This window comes from Berghia stephanieae, chromosome 9 (assembly GCF_034508935.2).
Source record: "Berghia stephanieae isolate SIO BIC M18660-M18661 chromosome 9, UCSD_Bste_1.3, whole genome shotgun sequence".
Classification (NCBI taxonomy): domain Eukaryota; kingdom Metazoa; phylum Mollusca; class Gastropoda; order Nudibranchia; family Aeolidiidae; genus Berghia; species Berghia stephanieae.
Genome location: NC_088368.1, coordinates 3,225,641 through 3,242,171, shown reverse-complemented (window position 1 = coordinate 3,242,171; position 16,531 = coordinate 3,225,641). Strand labels below are relative to the sequence as shown.

The window sequence follows — 16,531 nt, the reverse complement described above, 5'->3', positions numbered from 1 at the left end:
CTTATGTTGATAATAACAAGAAATGAAGTGAGTAGGAAAGTTCCAGAAGACAACAGAGAATAAAAAACTTTGACGGCGATGGGGGCGAATCCGCGACCTTACTGATACAACTCCGTCTGGCCGGCGAGATCGTGACTCTACCGGGACGAGCTATCCACGAGGGGAGTTCGTGACTATACCGTATGAGCTATCCATGACCGGGAGTCCTGGATAGCTCATACGGTAGAGTCACAATCTCCCCGGCCAGGCTGAGTTGTCTTACCAGTAAGGTCGCGGGGTCACCCCCATCACTGTCACAAAGTTTTTTTTATTGTCTCTGTTGTCTTCTGGCACTTTCCCACTCACTCCATTTCCTGTTATTTCTCAGGACTTCTTGAAGTGTTTACATACACCTGCTAGACCATTCCAATCCTAAAATGAACTTATTAATGTCCTTATGTCAAAATTATCTCTAGCTGAAAAATCTTTCTCTCTGCTCGGGCCCCAAAATTAGGAAAAGACTAATTTGCATTTTATGAATCACCATTTTAAATGATTGAAGGCAACAAAATAGCTCTTTTATGGGAACAGACATTGTCAAATTTTGTCCCAATCAAGTGGCTGTGAATTGGAAAAGGTATAAAAAATTCAGTTCACAAGGAATCGCCCCAAATAAACTGGCTGTCCCAATTAAGTGGCGTTCCCAATACTGGCTTGGACTCTGATAATCTATTATAATAATAAAAAAAGGGTTGGGGATCAGTATTGTCCCTAACAGCCAATATAAAATGTATATCATCGAGCACAGAATTACTGGCATTTCTAAAAGTAATAAAACTATTTTGTTACAGACTGAATTACGAGTAACTTGCAAACCTTCGTATATGTTTTAGGCTAATTCTATCACCTGTTGACTCAAAACGAAAATCTGCTAACCTCCCATAGAGGGCAGGGAGGTACATAATGTGTCTTCTCTCCTCCAATATCTGATTTCCAACATGCTTTCTGTCTTTGTCTTGGAATGGGATTACTTGGTTTTGTCCTGACCCTGGCCGGATAGCCTGACTGAGAGGGGAAACAGTCAATTGTGTAGTTAGTTTTCGGAGATGATATTTTTTTCCTTGTAAATCGTCTCTCTGTTATGTACTGTATTATTTTTACTTTTACATATGTATGATTTGTAAACAATTGAGTGTGTTCCTCTTGGTGGGGACCTGTGCTTATGTCTGGATGAGACATTTAGTGATCTCAAACTAAGTACACTGATGGTGTGCTCTTGGAATCTACATCTGTTCCCTATTTGAACCAATTCCCCTTTGTCTGCTTTATTCCATGCAATTCTAGCATAACCACAACAAAAATTGATGTAATTTTAAATCTCTCTTGATACTATCGAGAAATAATAATCTCATCCTCAATAAGAAGTGAAAGAAAACAAAATGGGTGGGGGATCAACATTGTTCCTGTTCCGTAAAGCCAAATGTTGAATTTTTACCACCGAACTCAGAATTACCAGCAGATCTCATAAACAACAATCAATGAGGTAACTTTAAATCTCACTCGATACTGTTGTAATGATCAGGGCTGAGAATAGAATCTTCCGCCTAAATGGCGGTTTATCTCTGTCCATCACTATCACAATTCCGGCATTTAAAAATTTTAAAAAATGAATTACAAAAAAGACCCACCACAACCATTACATCAACATTCCGACCACCACTGCTACTACAACCACCGCCACCACCACTACTATTTACAACCACCACCACCACTACTACAACCACCACCACATCATCATCCCTACCAATACTACTACAACCACCACCACATCATCATCCCTACCAATACTACTACAACCACCACCACATCATCATCCCTAAGACAACTACCACCACATCATCCCTACCACCACCATTACTATATCCACAATATGTTTTAATTACACTTTCAACTTTTGAAATTCCTCCTAGTGGTGTCAGAAATTGCTGCGAGACACATTATTTTGTATTGCATCTCAGTAAATTTGAATGAAATTCAAATTGATAGGTTATCGTTGCATGGATGGGTCTTGATCTATGTGCTGAAAACTTTCCTCCTTATTAGTGACCAGTCATTCTCACAATTGAATGATAATCTTTCTAATCTTTTCTTTTAAAACATAGGGTTAGGAACAATGTTGATCCATAAAGCCAATGTTGAATTTTTATTATCAAACCCAGAATTACCGGCAATACAGTAGTATAATAAGTATGACAGACGAATGCCTGTTCCTAAAAGCCTTTATATGTCCCAAACATTGCAGGTTCTCCACTAAAAGTAATAATGATAATAATAACTGTTGCATAGCTTCATTTGCATTTTTCTATTATTTTTTATTTTTTATTTTGATATTTGGACGCAGAGTGCGAAAATTTTCAGTGGTTTTCAAAGTTTTTAGTGTATACTCTTTTGAGAAAAATTGCTGGTGATTCAATCATTGAATCACCAGCATTTTTTCTCAATAGAGTATACACTAAAAACTTTGAAGACCACTGAAAATTATTCAATGGTATTAATTTGAACTCATTAACCATATTTATATAATGCATCATTAGAATGAATTGTTGCCAATTCATAGATTATAGGGAATAGATTAGCGGAAAGAGTAGCGCGAGGACGAGGGACGCATGCGCACAACCAACATGACATTCTCTCTCTAATAACTTTTCCGCCGGTGACGTCACAGACTATGGGTGACGTCCAATCAAGGGACGCTACTCCCTCATTACCTATCTCATTACCTATAACAAAGGTCGAGAAGCACGTGGCAAACCACATGTTCCTGTCTTGACAGCTCACGTTCCAATGTAAATAATAGAAAAAAATAACCTTTAAAATTTGGCTGTTAGGTGGCAAAAGAAACACATATTCATAAACACTCGATCATGCATCAAATAATGTCTAGATATGGATATTTTATGGAACAAAAGGTAAAATTTTCTAAAATTTATCAAAAGTTACAGTCTATCTATTTTTAGACCAGAGCAAATTACTGCGCTGGTGTGAACAAAACGAGAATTATTCGGAGCCTGATTTTCATAATAATTTAGCCTTATATTATTATTTCTGCAACTGTTAGATTTAATGTAAACATATTTTCAATACTGAAAGTGTATTGCCTACAACTCAAACTACAAAATTGGGAGACCTATATTGTGCGTAAATTATTCCGGTCCCTAACGGAAATCACTAGCAACTTGTTATTGTTTACGTTTGGGGCATCAACTTTACTGTTCTATAGGTGGGTATTTCCCTACTTTTAGAGAACAATTTTAAGGGGTCCCAGAATCATGTCTACCTAATCTGGAAAGTTCTGTAATCCAGGTGGGAATGGTTTTGTTTTGTTTTGTTTGTTTTTTGTGATAATCTTGATTTAGTATCCTAGTATTTGAAATCAATACAAGGGGGAATGAAGGGGAAAACAAGTTATGTATAAAAGTAAGACTATTCTATTTGCCCTTTTGCCATGATGCAGCTTTTTGCCATGATGAATCACATTCACATTTCAGTATCCTATGCTGTGTCAAATACACAAGGCCCACATTGTAATCTTTGGGCTCTTTTACTGATTTGTAATACTCTCTCTTTGGTAATTTCCCAAACGAACAAATAGCTGGGAATTGAAGTGCATGGATTATGGAGATCTGACTATATTTTCATAGTAGCCAATTGTCCGAATGAAATTGAGACTGCTGATATATGGCAATCAGGAGGAGAGGGGAAAAAAAGAATGGGATATACATTGATTATAAATCAAGATATATCCAAAGCCTTTTTTATGGTATTTTTTTTTATGTATCACAGTATTATTTTATTTGCAAGACACTTTCTTTTTAATTTTTTGTTTCATCTAATTTTTTTTTTAGTGAAATGAACTCTTGACAAGTTTTCCTTTATGACCTTATATTTTTTGACATTGCCTCAAATGCCATAAAATAGTTGAGAAAATGATTGAAAGTTATAAATACATGTTGTTTCCTATTGTGAAGTTTTAAAAAAATAAAAAATTCATATCTGATATATTCCGAGTACTGGATCTCCAATTTATTTTACAATGTATAGTTAACATGATGGGTGGCAGAAATGCAAGTCATCCCATGCCTGCACAACCTGTTAAACAGCCAGTGTCTGTTGCTACGCCAAAGACGACCCAAAGGACTAGCAGTAAGTGGCAATGACTTGTATTGTAGCGTTAACTGACTCCTTCTCCTTCTCAAGTGCTGCTGTTGTAATGGTTCTGATTTGTACAGAGTCCCTAAATACCAAAAAAAAAAAAAGAGAAAAAAAGGCTTAGTTTCTGTAGAGTTTCATCCAAATATATTTGTTATATTTAATCATTAGTTTAATGCTTTAAATCCCAAACCACTGCATGCTTAGTGTTAGTGTTTGTGGCTTTGAGAACAAAGATAATTCATCAATAACCAATAAGGCAGAAGCAATTCTGTTTGAAGAAAAATTTATATTAAGGAAATGAAGTAACTTATTAATTTTTTTCACCCTTTCTTTCAGTTCCCATGACAAGTACTCCTTTGCCTGGAACAGCCGACAGACGTCTCCAGTCTGTTGGGGGATTAGACAGTACTCCGATCTCCCATTTGCCTGGTAGAAGACCTTCCAAAGACGGAGACTCGTCCATCCCTCAACACGAGGCTTCCCAGCCCATGCCAGTTCACCCTCCAGCACCACCACCACAACAGCAGCAGCAGCAATCACAACTCCCTATTCAGCAGACAGGAGGCAGAGTCGGTGGTCCTGGTGGTGGTGGTGGCATGTCTGGAGTTCCTCCTCCATCCGGTAGGAAGATGGACCCATTCCAAAATCGATTTACTCTGAGTGATGAAGATTCTAGCCCGTCTTCAAGTCCTTTATCTCACGCACCCCCGGCACCTCCTGGGGCCACTGTCTGTAAGTTTCAGTTTTAGTCACCTCTTATTAGTTTCCACTTCTCTCTCCAACTGTATTTTTTAGATAAGACATTTGATGTTATCTTTGATATTGTACCAACCCGCTGTGGAAATGGAAGTTTTTAGATTCTTAATAGGAAAAAAAAATCAGAAATCTGACCACTGATTTGTCTAAATTAGTAACAAAGATGCTGACTGAGCCATAGTTGTGTCGTGGTTGAAAATGGCCATCTTTATAGATCTTAATGAGAGATTTAGAGAGAGAAAAAAAATCATATATAAATTCAGATTTGCAATGAAAGGTTAAAAAAGAGGTTTGGCCCAATATTCCTTCACATTAATTATCATAAATCTTCCTCAGGCTGTGTGGAACTCGGGGTATGTGAGATAGTGCCATAAATCGAAGCACATAAGCATGACGCTGTCATTATCTCATCTTTTAATTAATTGTGATTATATGGCCAAATGCATTAAATAAGTTGAATTTAAACAATCTTTCAACTGTTAACCGATAAGTAACTCGTTTTATAGTGACATGTCATCATCTGTATGCAGGCAATTGGTTTATCTTAAATAGATGGATATATCATTTTATCATTTTTAAATTTCTTGTTTATACAACCCAAAAAAATAAAAAAAATTCCTTTTTCAAAAGCGAAATATAATAAGTTAAGGGACATACGGTTTTCAAATTAATTAATTAGAAGTCAAAACACAATCTGATGTGCATAACCATGATGACTAACCTAACACGCTTCTTGCAGAGGCATATGTGGTATATATTTTACTTTTGTTCATTATCTTGTTTTCATCAGCTGCCAGCGGTGTCGGTGTTCTGTATAGCTCCTCCAATCAGAATAACAGTGTGCTAAACAAGACCAACGATTTAGAGAGCAAGACCCCAGTCACCCCAACCACCCAACCAATGCCCAAGGTAAGAAAAGTAACTTTATTTCACCTCTTTAGCCACAACCTCTCTGCTGGTACTGAATTAATATGAACTCGTTCTTAAGCTCCAATACTTATTGTTCAAATTTGATAAGAATTAGTGGGCTGAAATGTTACCAGTTTGTCTTCATCAATGCTGATGGTTTTCCTCGGATCCGCGATTTTTGAGTCAGAGGAGGAATTTCCTCTTTTTAAAAAAGTTATATTTCCCTCAATCAAATGTACTGGCAGTGGTGAGATATTTGATGTGTGGTGGATTAAATAGGTGCAGTTTCCCACTCTCTCGAAGTTAGCTATAGTATCAATGATAGTCTATCATCTCAATTGCTCTAAAAATGTGTGCGTGTGTGTGTGTGTTGGGGGAGGGGGGGGGGGGGTGAATGCTCTAAAAATAATGGGGCTTAAAGGCAATCATTCAAAATTTTCCTCCCTTTTCAGTTTTTGGCACCATCAGCTCGGCTTCGTGTTCCAAAGGAAATATTTGTTTATGTTTCCAGTTATGCATCTGGCCATGTTCAGGATTTCAATCGATTTGTTAGTTGGTTTGATTTGTGAAAGGTTTTTATTTCTTTTTCTCAGACTGAAATCAAGATGAACAATGCCCAGTCTTGGAACTCCATTACAGCATCTCTTTCAAAGAACCAATCTAGCTTTCAACAGTTTAAGAAAATGAACGAGATGAAGAACCAGAAGGTATGTAATGACATATAATCGACTTTATTGTTTATTCTTTTTCAAAAAGGTTTAAGTTACTGTCAGTTTATTCATTATAATAACAAATTAATGAAAATAACAAACATGTCTGTGCTTCGTTTCGCGCGCGCCCCCCCCCCCCCTTATTTCCTCTTAGATAAAGAACCACTACTAATATAAAGAACATATTTTTCTGCCTGGGCTTGTCTTTTGTATCTGTGCTCAATTGTATGTTCAAAAGGCTAGGGAATTAAGTTATTGGTTATGGCTTTATTTATTTATTTTATTTATTTATTTATTTATTTATTTATTTATTTATTTATTTATTTATTCATTTAATTTTTAAGAAGAGAAAAATAGTAAATTTTAGCTTTGAATCTAGTGTTATGTCATGCAATACTAGACTTGACTGCTTCCTGCCTGCATGTGTGATTAAGAGCATAGGTAAAACCCAAAATTAGAAATGTTTACTTATGCTATAATTATGTTATATTATCTCATCATTTAGGAAACTCAACTCAAAAAGATGGAGGAACATCGACAAAAAATGGCAAGAGAAAAGCAACGACAAGAGGAGGAAAGAAAACGGTTAGATCTTTTATTTTAGATGGATTCATTAATTGCCTTCAATGATTTTCACGGGGCTGTGAATAATTTCTTTATTTAGGCTTAAATGAAAAGCTTCAGTCCTTAGATTTAGGCAATTTACCAATATAAAATGCAGATCCATTTTCTATGAAACGGATTACCTCCCATTTTATGTCATAGTAACCTTTTGTCCTTTTGTTGGAGTGAGATTTTGACCCGACCCTGGATGAAATGTATCACATTGGGGTTTTTTTTGTTGTTGTTTGTCTCCCCCCCCCCCCCCCCCCCCCCCCCACACACACACACACACACACACCATGTAAACTATATATCTATATTGATGCAAATGTCTCTATGAATACAATTGACTTGCTGCAATGGAGCAGTGATATACAAGACCAACCCTGGAAGAATGAACAGTTCTTGATATCAGTTCTTTCTTTCAAGGGAACATGGGGCACAGTTCATTTCAAGCATGTTCCATATGTGTGCTCTTGTACTTGAGGATGTGTAAGTAAGCCTATAGGGGATTTCTTGGTGGTACCTTAAAGTTGTCTTGTCTTGTATTCGACACACCTACATTGCTTTTACTTAGGATCTGCTTGTGTATTTAAAAAACAAAACAAAACCCTATCTTCTTGTGATCCAAAATGATTGTAGCGTCGGTTAGTTAGCAACATCCATAATCTTTAAATGTGATGCAGTGTTTCTTATTTCCTCTGGGCATTGCTATTACCTCAAAGTGTGTCAAGCTCTTTAAAACAAACAAGCTAAATATGTCGGCAATTTTCATGTTTTTTTGTTTTCAATAGAGCACATGAAGAGGAAGAAAATGTCGAGGCAGTTAGAAGAAGAAAAATGGAAGATGAGAAAGCTGATGAGGAACGAAAGAAGAGGGAAAGGATTGAACAAATGCGAAGGGCTGCCCAAATGAGGAGAGAAGCTGTAAGTTTGCCTGCAGGAAATTTTTGTTCCTTTTTTTTTTTATTACCATGAGACCGGTGATTCTGGTAGTTGAGAACTAGGTTAGAATAAAAGTAATGCCGATTCCTTGACTGATATAAAGTTTGAAAAAGTAACTTTTTAAACATTTTAGAATATGGTATAAAGTATGAAAAGGTAACTTAAAAATTTTAGAATATCGTTTGTTTATCTCTTTGAGAAAGCTTAATATTTTAGAAATGATTATCTGCCAGTTTATTTATTTATTTATTTTTATTGTAAATTGATTGATTTATATACTTATTTGTCGTTTTATTCCCCCATTAAGACTATAAAATGATATTGAAAGTGAACAAAAGATAACATAATAAGCTAATAAACTCAGTTATAATAGTTATAATACACAGAAATCAATCATCAACGGTCAGTGAATTTTGGTTTCAGAAACATTCTACATAGGGACATAATGAAATTGTCGTAATTTTGTATTGTTTAATTCCACAGACGGCCAATCGCATTGATATGAATGCTCAGAACGATCTAATGGCATCATTTGAGGCTTCATACCAGAACAGGGCATAATATGGTTGAGTGAGTTGCTTAATCTCATATATGTCTCTCATAGATGTTTTGACCATGTCAATTCCGGAGACTTACAGGTCATTTTGTGAGCCAGCCAGCCCAGCCCAGCCCCTTCTTTCAATGTCTCATATGGACGCCTGTAATTAATGTACTTTGCATTATATAAAACATGTCCTTGGTGCTTTGGACCAGTGTGTATGCGTGACCAGTGTGTATGCGTGAGTGTCTGTATGTATGTATGCAAGTATGGACTACAGTACACATGCTTGGGAATGAATATGCATATGCATGTGTGCTAAAAAAGCAATATTGAGTTGATATCATTGGATATTTATGATGATGTAATGAAATGCAATGATGACTGGATCATCAATGGTCATGTGTGTGATGAGTGTGGAGGAAAGTTTACAAATGTCCAGTCTGTAAGAAGACTAAAGATATGGTTGTATTCATCGAGAATCTCTAAGAATGTTGCAATGATAGTTTTTGATCTTATATTTTTTCCTTTTTCTGTGTGACGGTGACAAAATCATTTCTAGGGGTATTGACAATGCATTCATACCCAACAAAAAGAGATGGCGTTCCGACTTTTTTTTTTTAATATGTAGTTGGACTTCTGAATGCATATTTCACTTTTTAATTGTTCTGTACACTTTTTTTTTGACTCTTTGATTTGATTATGACATGCAAATTGTTGCATTTATGTAAGTTGATGACAGCAGGAGTAGGGCATTTTTATTTTCACAACAGTCCATTGTGAGAGTCAGCACGATGATTCTTTTGAGAGGCTCTTACTGTACAGTATGACGTCTGCATGCAAGTCTTGAGTTATGTCCCTTTGGATTGGAAGTCTGACCCAAGCAATTTACGGATTTTTAAAAAGCTCAGTTTGATATTTTTTTTAATTCACTGCATCTCGCTCGCTCTCTCTCTCTCTCTCTCTCTCTCTCTCTCTCTCTCTCTCTCTCTCTCTCTATCTCTCTATCTCTCTATCTCTCTCTCTCTCTCTCTCTCTCTCTCTCTCTCTCTCTCTCTCTCTCGGCAGACTTATGGATTTTTTCTTGTATTTTTCTTTCGTGTTCTGTCTGGCACCGTTTCATATACACTTGTTCAGAACATTTAACCTGAAGCAATTCAGAAAAAAATTCATAAAGTACTTCTCTTATCAGAAGAAAAGCTGGGTCAGGTTTTCTTTATTTTTAATTTGTTCTGTTCTCAAAATTGTGGGTATAGTTATGAAATATTTATCGGGATTCGCTGATACAATCAGCCATCTAGTATTGGCATTGCATAGAGCACCTACCTTGCAGGCAAATGGATCTATTGATCTTCTTCTATTAACATTTTTGTCTACTTTCCCAGTTTAACGTTCTAGCAGTGATTAGGTAGCTAGATGTAATTACTATTCTAAATTAGGTTTGGTGGATAGAATGCTTGCCATAGCCTCCATTCTATACTACAATCCATAGCTTATCAATAGTTTATTGTTTATTCCATTCTGTGCTACAGAGTGAGTGACAAACGTAGGCTCCGTGTTCCTGATGATGGCTTTCTGCGGTACTTCAAATTTTGGTCACAAAACTCTTTAAAATGATGTTTGGTTAACATTTTTCAATATTTGAAGGACGATTTTTGGGGCCAAAATTTTTAGATATGTTTTTTTTTTCTAGTACGGCAGCTTGTAAGATTGCTTTGTTGATTTTGTCAGTGGGTACCTTTGTCATAATTGTCCACGGATATGACCTTTCTTTATTTCAGATTGGTTCTGTGAGAATTACACAAGTGCTTTGTCAATTATTCCTTTTCATATGGAACAGATGGATACCTATGTAATGTAACTATAGTTCATGGAAAATACCTTTCCAGTTCTGTCTGATTATATATCTTTAGTCAGTGATTATATGTCATTTTAAACTGTTAATAACAAAATACCTTTTCATTTCAACCTTTTTGAAAAAGTTTTGAGTGTTGTATAAAAGTAGAAAAAAAAAAAAAGAATAAATGTATTAAGATAGTGATAAATAATTGACTGTTTGAACAATCCATAAGTTATGGTCCAATGTTTTTTTTGTTTTAGAAGATGATTAAATTTTGATAATGTCGTATAATAACCGCCTTTGTAATTTAATTCCTCAAAATTATGCTATTTAGAGAAGACAATTGATGAATAGACGGGTAGATTGTTTCATTTATGATTGTTTTTTTTACTTTATTTATTTCTTTTTTGTTTTGTAAATGAGATATTTGATCATCTTCTCTTTTTTCCTCCCCATTAATTTAAACAAAAGAAAAAGCTAATGAAGAAATCAGCATTAACGGTATTGTGGTGAGAAAATAGGGCTATTCTTTCATTCTTGTTTCAAATGACTATGGTCAGTGTGGAAGCTCCACAGCTGGTGGAATCTTTAGGGTGAGAAAACGTTGGCTTCCTAGGAAAGTGGTGCCATACTCATACCTGCCTACTACTACGAACAATTCGTAAAAATACACATTTTTGGGTCCTAATTTGGCAATTATATAAAGATCTTTAATTTATTTTTGGGTCCTAATTTGGCAATTATATAAAGATCTTTAATTTATCAAACTTCTTGAAAACAAAGTTTTGTTGCCAGATCTAGTATATAAAAAAGTTTAAAGTATGAATCTAATGTATTTAAACACAGATTGGTAATTTTAAATGTTAGCTATAATGTCCACTGTGTTGTAATCCCTGAAAACTACGAATGTTTAAAGATCAGATAAGATATACTGTATTCATCCAAAAAAATTGAAATTCGTTTACAGACGTGGCATGCATGAAAATGTATAAATACAAAGTTGAGAATCTATGGCGACAATGTGTATATATATATAAAATATGCAAATGCACAAAAATGTAAAAATATACAACCAAGAACCAATAGCAACACTTTATATATTAATTTGATAAATTGATATAGGCCATACCTCTGGCCTTTAGTCCGAACTTGTGTGTGTATATTTAAAAGATAGTATTTAATTTAAATCACAGTTGCGCGTTAAAAATTTGAACACTGTTCCAATTCCAAGTAGGCAGGTCTGCATACTGGTCCACCTTTGCTGTTTTTTCTCTTTACGACTATATATAGCATTTATTGTCCCTTTGCATAATTGTTGTAGAATGGTACAGTTTCATTGTGTTGAGGCCCTGCCAGGGTTGGTGTTGATTGCCTAGCTGTCAAGGTTAAATTCAAAAGAGTTGTTTTAAACAGATTTTGGAATAGAATTTGATATCTTGATTTGAATTTCACGTCCATGTTATACTTTTTAAGTTAATTATCATTTAAAACATGTCATGATTTTGGTGCTCTGGCTTGTGCAGCATTCCAGTTTCTGCCTGCCAGTGCTTGACCAGGGAAAGCATAACGTTAACAAGTGGACCTTGTCCTGATAATGTTGTAAGAAGACACTGATTTTGTGTCGGTCACTTGGAGAATAGGAAGCAGGCAGTGGGTGTAAGGTGAAGGTCTGAAAAATTGTTTATGAAACAGTGCTAAAGAAAGGAAGACAAATTGGGATGGTTCTTTATTTCTAGTTTCATACACAATTTTTCATATCTTTGTTATTGGCAGTCACCTCAGCAATAGGGAATGAGATTAGCGGAAGAGTAGCGTCCCTTGATTGGACGTCACCGGTGAGAAGTTAATTGTAAACAAACCGACTACAAGCCAAGCGCTCCATATAAAAATATTATTATTCATATTTCTGTACAAAAATGCAAAACTTTGATTATGATATGCATTTTTGTACAGAAATATGAATAATACATTTTGGAGTGCTTAGATAATTCCTCCACCGGTGACGTCCAAGCAAGGGACGCTACTCTTCCGCTAATCTCATTCCCTATTGGTTGCTTGTCATTACAAATGCTATCTGGTGACTTGTCTTATTTTGTCAACCTTTCTTATTGACATAAATCATTTCAACAAGTGCTTTGATAACAACCTTTAAAAGACACAGTCAGTATACCATAGAAAACGTGAAGGATTTTACCCTTGGTGTCTTACCGAGAGGGAAATGGATGGAAGGATCCTTTTGTCAAAGATTAGAAATAAAAAAACTTTTGTTATTGTCTCTCTATTCTTGATGATGTTGCAAATCAAATTCTGCTGGAGACTTGAGGAAATAAATAATACTAATAGTCAGATGGAATGGAAGCTTCACTTTAATTAACCAAGACACACAGTGTGGATGTTTCGGGTTTCCCCTTTGTCAACAAAACATGGTGAATGAAACACGAAAGACAAGATGAATGGTAGATGACAGAATGGCGTTGTTAAAGCGAAGCAAACCCTGATCTCTGTTGAACTAGGCTTCATTTGTCTTCAGTTTTTCTTTGGTGCTTTAGCTAGATCTAAATATGTTAGCTTTTCTATCATTTTCCTTTGTACTATCACGGAGAGGACCTAACACTAACAGTCAGTGGCACAAATGAAGAAAAGTCCCTATAAAGAATTTTTTTTTGCTTAACTTTTAAGAGCCTGGTAAGCATAATCAAGCTATAGATTTATGTGCATCATCTACCAATAATGGATCTTCCGTCTCTCCCTTCAAGAGGGTATTTTTTTAGCATGTTTATGCTGAAAGTACTTGAATTATTATTATTATTATTTTGTACAAAAGATTGAAAGCTTTATGAAGAATATATTTTTTTTCTGTACTGTGAAGTATCTTGTGAATGTATTTGAATTTTGGGACATTGTCATGTCAAAGTAAATTTTATTTCATGTACTTTAATGACTTAGTATATTTGCTATGAGTCAAGACTATGTATATATTTATATATATATGATTATTATATTGCATATTATATTATTAAATGCATGTCTTTCATATGTGGATGAGAATGAGAGTGATTTGCTGGTGACTTCTTCCTTCCTTAAGATCTGGTGGGTCTTTACACCTCGTATGTAGGGTGGAGAGGTCAGTATTGCTATGTCTTCTGTCCCCCTTTATCATCTGGGTGGGGTCCTGACCTCCCATAGTGGGCAGGGAGGTACATGCTGTGTCTTCTATCCCCCCAACCCGTTTTCCAATTGTTTCCTGTCGTTGTCTTGGAATGAGATTATTTGGTTTTGTCCTGTCCCTAGCCTGAGTTCCTTGGCTGGGAGGGAAACAGTTGAATGTAATCGTGTTGGAAGATGATATTTTTTTCCTTGTAAATCATCTCTCTGTTAGGCATTGTATTATGTTTTGTTTACATATTATATTATATGATTTGTAAACATTTGAGTGTATTCCTCTTAGTTGGGACCTGTGCTTATGTCTGGATGAGACTTTTAGGTGATCTCAAACTAAGTACTTTGACGGTGTGCTCTTGGAATCTACATCTGTTCCCTATTTGAACCAATTCCCCTTTGTCTCACCTTTTCTTTTATGCTTTAATTGTAATTCTAGAACTTTTTACTGTCCCATTTTCTTCCTTTTTACTGGCGCTGATATGACCTTAATGTGTTGCAAGTGCCGTAAAACCCTTAAAAACAAACAAAAACAATAACCCCTTTATCATGTTCTCCAGACCTGCCTAGTACTACGACTACGACATTTTTGGCTCCAGCTACAGAGCTGCATAGGTCTCTAACTCTTTGACTCAATAAATTTTGTAGAAAAGGAAAGTTTAGCTCCTTAGAACTTATATTCAGGACTTTGGAACATTTTTGGATCATTCTGAGAGTAAATTGTTTATTTGTAAAGCTATTTAAAATGAATTTTTCTCTTTTCCCCTTGGAAACTACGAATTTTTGAAATTTTCAGTAGGCAACTCTGGTTTTCCCTTTCCATGTTACTCTTGTCTTTGTTGTTGATTGGCATTCCTCTGTATTTTCCTGCTCCTGGCAGGGATCCTTAGCTGAGAAGGTGTCAGTTGAGTGTGTGGTTCTTTTTTATTGAGATATATTTTTTTTCCTTGTATTTTTGTATTTAGTTTTGATTCCATGCTTTGTAAACATTTGAGTATATCCTTCATAGCAGGCTGCTTTACTTGTGCCTGGATAGGACTTTTAGGTAATGTCAAGACACATTGATATTGATAGATTGCTCGTGGAGTCTTCTGTTCCCTCTTTGAACCGTCCCCCTTGTTTAATTTTTCTTATCTAGAACTTTTCCTCATCGTCCTTTTCACTGCGCTGAAATGACCTAAAAGTGTGTAAAACCCCTAATAATAACAAACAGTCATTGTTTATATCTTAAGAGAATAGACCTGCCTATCTAATTCACAGTTGTATACGAGATATTTCCTTGGGGATCACAGGTTCTGACGGATTGAACAGAGAGTCGTTTTCCTCATTAACTTCATATCCCCTATTTATGATGTTGTTATGCTCATGAGTTCTGCAAGAGCTTTCAACTCCCTATAAAAACTTACTGCAGATAAAAGGTGTAACTGTAACAAAAAGAACAAAAGAGCAACGAAACGAGAGACAAAAGGTCAAAAGTCTTATTCAGTCAAAGTCAAAGGCATAAATAAGTTGAAGTGTTGATTACCTACTTTGTAAACATTTGAGTGTATTCCTCTCATTGGGATCTTATACTTGTGTCTGGATGGGACTTTAAACTTTTAGGTGATATCAAACTGAGCACATTCGGGGTGGGGATCCTGACCTCCCATAGCGGGCAGGGAGGTACACACTGTCTTCTATCCCCTTATATCTGTTTTCCAACATGCTTTCTGTCTTTGTCTTGGAATGAGATTACTTAGTTTTTTTCCTGGCCCTGGTCGGAGTCCTGGCTGGGAGGGAAACAGTCAAATACATAGTTATTGTATTGGGAGATGATATTGTTTTCCTTGTAAATCATCTCTCTGTTATGTATTAGTATATTTGTTATTTTTTAATGTATAATGTAAGCATTTGAGTGTGTTCCTCTTTGTTGGATTTTGTTCTTGTGTCCGGATGAGACTTATAGGTGATCTCAAACTAAGTACATTGGAGGTATGCTCTTGGAATCTACATCTGATCCCTATTTGTTCCCAGTTCCCCTTTGTCTTTCTTTCTCTTGGGTGCTTTTTAATTGTAATTCTAGAACTTTTTACTATCCCATTATCTTCCTTTTTACTGGCGCTGATATAACCTAAATGTGTTGCAAGCGCCGTAAAACCCTTAAAAACAAACAAAACAAACTGAGCACATTGATCGTTTAGTCTGGGGCATCTGCTTCTGTTCCCTATTTGATCCAGTCGCATGCCTTTAATGATAAATCCAGAATTGTTTGACTATTTCATCTTCTTCCTTTTTACCATCGTTGAAATGACCTATTAGTGTCTCACGCGCCTTAAAACCCTTTATAAACAATTGAATATCTCCAAAAAGCTACAAATTTTATACCTCTCCAGCTAAAAAAACTACATAAGATATCTCGTATTAAATGACGTGTTGAAAAGGAAAGGTTGGTGCTGGGCTATCCATGCGGGCGTGACAGGAAAGGTTGGTGCTGGGCTATACATGCGGGCGTGACAGGAAAGGTTGGTGCTGGGCTATCCATGCGGGCGTGACAGGAAAGGTTGGTGCTGGGCTATACATGCGGGCGTGACAGGAAAGGTTGGTGCTGGGCTATCCATGCGGGCGTGACAGGAAAGGTTGGTGCTGGGCTTTACATGCGGGCGTGACAGGAAAGGTTGGTGCTGGGCTATACATGCGGGCGTGACAGGAAAGGTTGGTGCTGGGCTATACATGCGGGCGTGACAGGAAAGGTTGGTGCTGGGCTATACATGCGGGCGTGACAGGAAAGGTTGGTGCTGGGCTATACATGCGGGCGTGACAGGAAAGGTTGGTGCTGGGCTATACATGCGGGCGTGACAGGAAAGGTTGGTGCTGGGCTATACATGCGGGCGTGACAGGAAA

At 36.3% G+C, this 16,531-nt stretch overlaps 1 protein-coding gene across 11 annotated transcripts in view; it reads left to right on the top strand.

Moving 5' to 3' along the window:
• The window catches only part of LOC144979503 (bromodomain-containing protein 3-like), a 35,981-nt gene extending 25,198 nt beyond the window's left edge, over positions 1–10,783 (top strand). For 7 of the 11 annotated variants that reach the window (XM_078926192.1, XM_078926189.1, XM_078926195.1 and 4 more), the window contains exons 18-24: positions 4,081–4,182; positions 4,528–4,923; positions 5,738–5,856; positions 6,450–6,563; positions 7,072–7,151; positions 7,964–8,096; positions 8,598–10,783. In XM_078926192.1, coding sequence (XP_078782318.1) covers positions 4,081–4,182; positions 4,528–4,923; positions 5,738–5,856; positions 6,450–6,563; positions 7,072–7,151; positions 7,964–8,096; positions 8,598–8,675 — 1,022 coding nt within the window. In that variant the 3' untranslated portion in view covers positions 8,676–10,783. The remainder of the gene's footprint in view (positions 1–4,080; positions 4,183–4,527; positions 4,924–5,737; positions 5,857–6,449; positions 6,564–7,071; positions 7,152–7,963; positions 8,097–8,597) is intronic. The other 4 variants (XM_078926193.1, XM_078926196.1, XM_078926190.1 and 1 more) reach the window with 1 other exon arrangement.
• Positions 10,784–16,531: the final 5,748 nt, after the last annotated feature.